At 43.1% G+C, this 3,229-nt stretch overlaps 1 protein-coding gene across 1 annotated transcript; it reads right to left on the bottom strand.

Annotated features, from left to right (window-relative positions):
* Positions 1–877: 877 nt before the first annotated feature.
* Positions 878–1,816, bottom strand: LOC142441094 (putative olfactory receptor 1F12P). The gene has a single exon (XM_075543182.1). The coding sequence runs from the start codon at positions 1,814–1,816 to the stop codon at positions 878–880; it is 939 nt and encodes a 312-aa protein (XP_075399297.1).
* Between the last annotated feature and the right edge of the window lie 1,413 nt (positions 1,817–3,229).

Here is a 3,229-nt window from a genome sequence, read left to right as displayed (position 1 = left end):
AGATTTAAAAAATTTTAAATGATGATTAATAGCTCTGAGGCAATTCTTTATAAGTTAGTACAATTATCAATATAGATCAAATTTAAGAAAAAGACATAGACATAAATCACACTCCCCCACCACCACCCACCAGGAAAAAAGACCAGGCTATAGGAAATTCACATACTATGATTATAAAACAAGAATCAATATTTAAAAAGGGGTGATGAATAACTGTCCATCGCTCACTCTTACTACTTCTACTACAGACCATTCTCTTGACTCAGATTATTATATATAATAACACTATGCTCCCTCTCTTCCCTAGAAATCTTCATGTGCTTTTAGTGTATTCTTCATTCTTATGTAGAGCTCATTTGTCATTTAAGAGCAAGATTAAGTGTTGTCCAAGCTACCCTTGCCCTCTCAGCCCTCATCAATTTCTTCTCCCTCTGATCTCACATTACAGTTATGACTTGGACCTTTGATTTCATAGCAACTTTGTTCTCTAGTGATTTCCATGCATGACACTCTTGTTATCTACTCTACTCCCCTTTAGCAGAACGACTGTCCTGAGATAATTATCCTCTGTTCTGCATTGCCATGTCTAACCCTGCAGTAATCTGAGCTATCTGTGGTCTATTCATTATGTATGCAAATGTTCATATCATGTTTTCATTGTAATTGTCATGGACTTTATAAATATTTGTCAACACCAGTAATTTCTAGGAGAGTTCAAATGGATAGTGGCTGTGATTATCTCTTTCCTACAGTGTATAGGAAATATGTATTATGTCAAGTGTGCTTGTCTTTAACACTAACTTATTATGTTATTAAATTGAAATGACAATAGCATAAAGATTTTCTTCATGTTAAACTCCCCAGGGAGTACAAATCCCTAGGAGAAGATTTTATTCAGTCTTAGGGCCTTTTTTAAAGCCCCTTTCAGATCATTGTTTCTTAGACTGTAGATGAAGGGATTCAGCACAGGGGCAACGACCATGAAAATCACTGATGCTGCTGAGTCTTTTTCAGTTGAGTGGTTGGATGAAGGACTCATATAAACTCCTGTGATCGCTCCATAGAAAAGAATGACCAAGGCAAGGTGGGAGCCACAGGTGGAGAAAGCTTTGAGTTTTCCTTGGGCAGAGGGGACTTTCATCACAGCAGAGATGATTTGCGTATAGGATGCTAGGATGCACCCTGAAGGTATCACAAAGATCAGCCCCACCACCGCCAGAACCATCAGCTGATTAAGGCTGGTGTCAGAACAGGACAGAGGGAGGAGAGAGTTGATATCGCAGAAGAAATGGTGGATGACATTGTCAGAGCAGAAGTTGAGGCGGGCCATCAGAAGAGTGTGCAAAAGGGGGTTCAAAGTGGCAATGCCCCAGGGGACAGCCACCAGAAAGGCACAGAGGCGCTGGGTCATAATGGTGGAGTAGTGCAAAGGGTGACAGATTGCTACATAGCGATCATATGCCATCACTGTGAGAAGAAAGTTGTCCATGTTGGCAAACATCATACAGAAGTACATCTGAGCCAGGCAGGCAGGATAGGAGATGGACTGCACCTGTGTTTGGATGTTCAGCAGCATCCTGGGAACCGTGGTTGAGGAAAGACAGAGGTCTACCAAGGACAGATTGGCGAGGAAAAAATACATGGGTGTGTGGAGGAGATGGTCGGAGGCAATCGCCAGCAAGATGAGCAAGTTCCCCAGGAGTCCTGTGAGGTAGAGACACAGGAAAAGTGCAAAGAGGAGGGCCTGCTGTCCTGGCCAACTTGAAAAGCCCAGGAGGAGAAATTCAGAGACACTGGTGTGGTTTCCTTGTTCCATTGCTTGGCTCTATCTGCATGAAAACCCAGAGGATGAAACACTTTTGTCAGAAAAAATTCCATTTATATCCTGATATGTCCACCCATTCTGGTTCCACTGCCAGATACTCTCTTTAGGGCATCCGACTGCTTCCATGAGGCTCTCTCCTAAGCCTTAACGAACCTCAAGTGAGTCCTTTTACCCTATCAGTTGCCTTTTCACATATCTTCCCTTTCTGAAACCTCACTTCATCTAAGATTTCCATGGGATTTGTAGGCATCATCCCTTTGTTGATTCTTTTCCTACTTTTGAGCATGATTCAGATTTGTGCGTATTTTGCATTGCGTGCGGCGGCCTGACTCAGCGTTGTTGTACTGAATCATGAGTCTGGCACACTAACGGATTGCATGACAAGCAGCATGTATATCTACATGAGAAAAGGTGTCCGGATATTTGTCCAACGTCATGAGAACCATTCTGTCTTTCTAGTTAGCTGCAGTCTAGTTACCCCAACTCGTAGCATCTCCGCGGGTAACGGGACCATTCCTGAAATTGGCTTAGGGAAGAGCCATTGTGTTCTGTATGGTTTTCCTTGGCTGAGGAGTAGACAGCGAGGAGCCCGGGTGGCATGGTGGATCCATGTTAGGCTGTGAGCCAAATCACTAGCTGCTCCTTGGGAGAAAGACAGGGCTTTCTACTACTGTAAAGGGTTACAGTCTAGAAATTTAGATGTTCTGCTGAAACCTGGTTAGCATCTGTGGTAGTTACACACGGTAATCTGTTGTCAATTTGACATTTCAAGAGTGAAGGGGTGGAGGTTAGCCTGTCAAATTAGGTCGTAGTTTGAGTGCCTCATTTGGAGGCACTAAGGAGATAAATAGCTGGCTAGAGGTGGGACACAGCCTCATTCTCTGGGAATCATTGCAACTGACAAGACACATGGAGCTACGCCAGTGCGCTGAGCTGGAGGAGCCATGTGGAGCCTCCTGTCAGTGCTGAGATGCTTATAACACCACTGGATCCACAGCGTTCCCACTCACTGGCCTATGATCTTCCTGCGTTCAGTGTCATTGCATGTATTTCATGAGTCTGAAGAGGACTTTATAGATTGGTATCGAACATATGGACTAATTTCAGACCTACAAACTTGATCTAGACTGGGTTGGGATGTTGTCTTAATGTATAATTACTCTTTATATAAAGCTCTTGTATACATATGAGTGTTTATGAATTTATTTCTCTAGTCTATCCAGGCTAACAGCATCACTGCAACTTGCAAGCAAGCTTCCACTGAGAGGTGGTTGGTGGTTGTGTTCAAAGTGAATTGGATCTGAGTTGAACAGAAGTCTGCATAGATGGGCAGAATTTGACACTGACCCACCACCACCTTCTAAAATGGGGATAAACTATCTTATCTTTTGAGACTGAAAAGAA

This window comes from Tenrec ecaudatus, chromosome 1, assembly GCF_050624435.1.
Source record: "Tenrec ecaudatus isolate mTenEca1 chromosome 1, mTenEca1.hap1, whole genome shotgun sequence".
NCBI lineage: Eukaryota > Metazoa > Chordata > Mammalia > Afrosoricida > Tenrecidae > Tenrec > Tenrec ecaudatus.
This window is presented reverse-complemented; position numbering and strand designations above follow the sequence as displayed.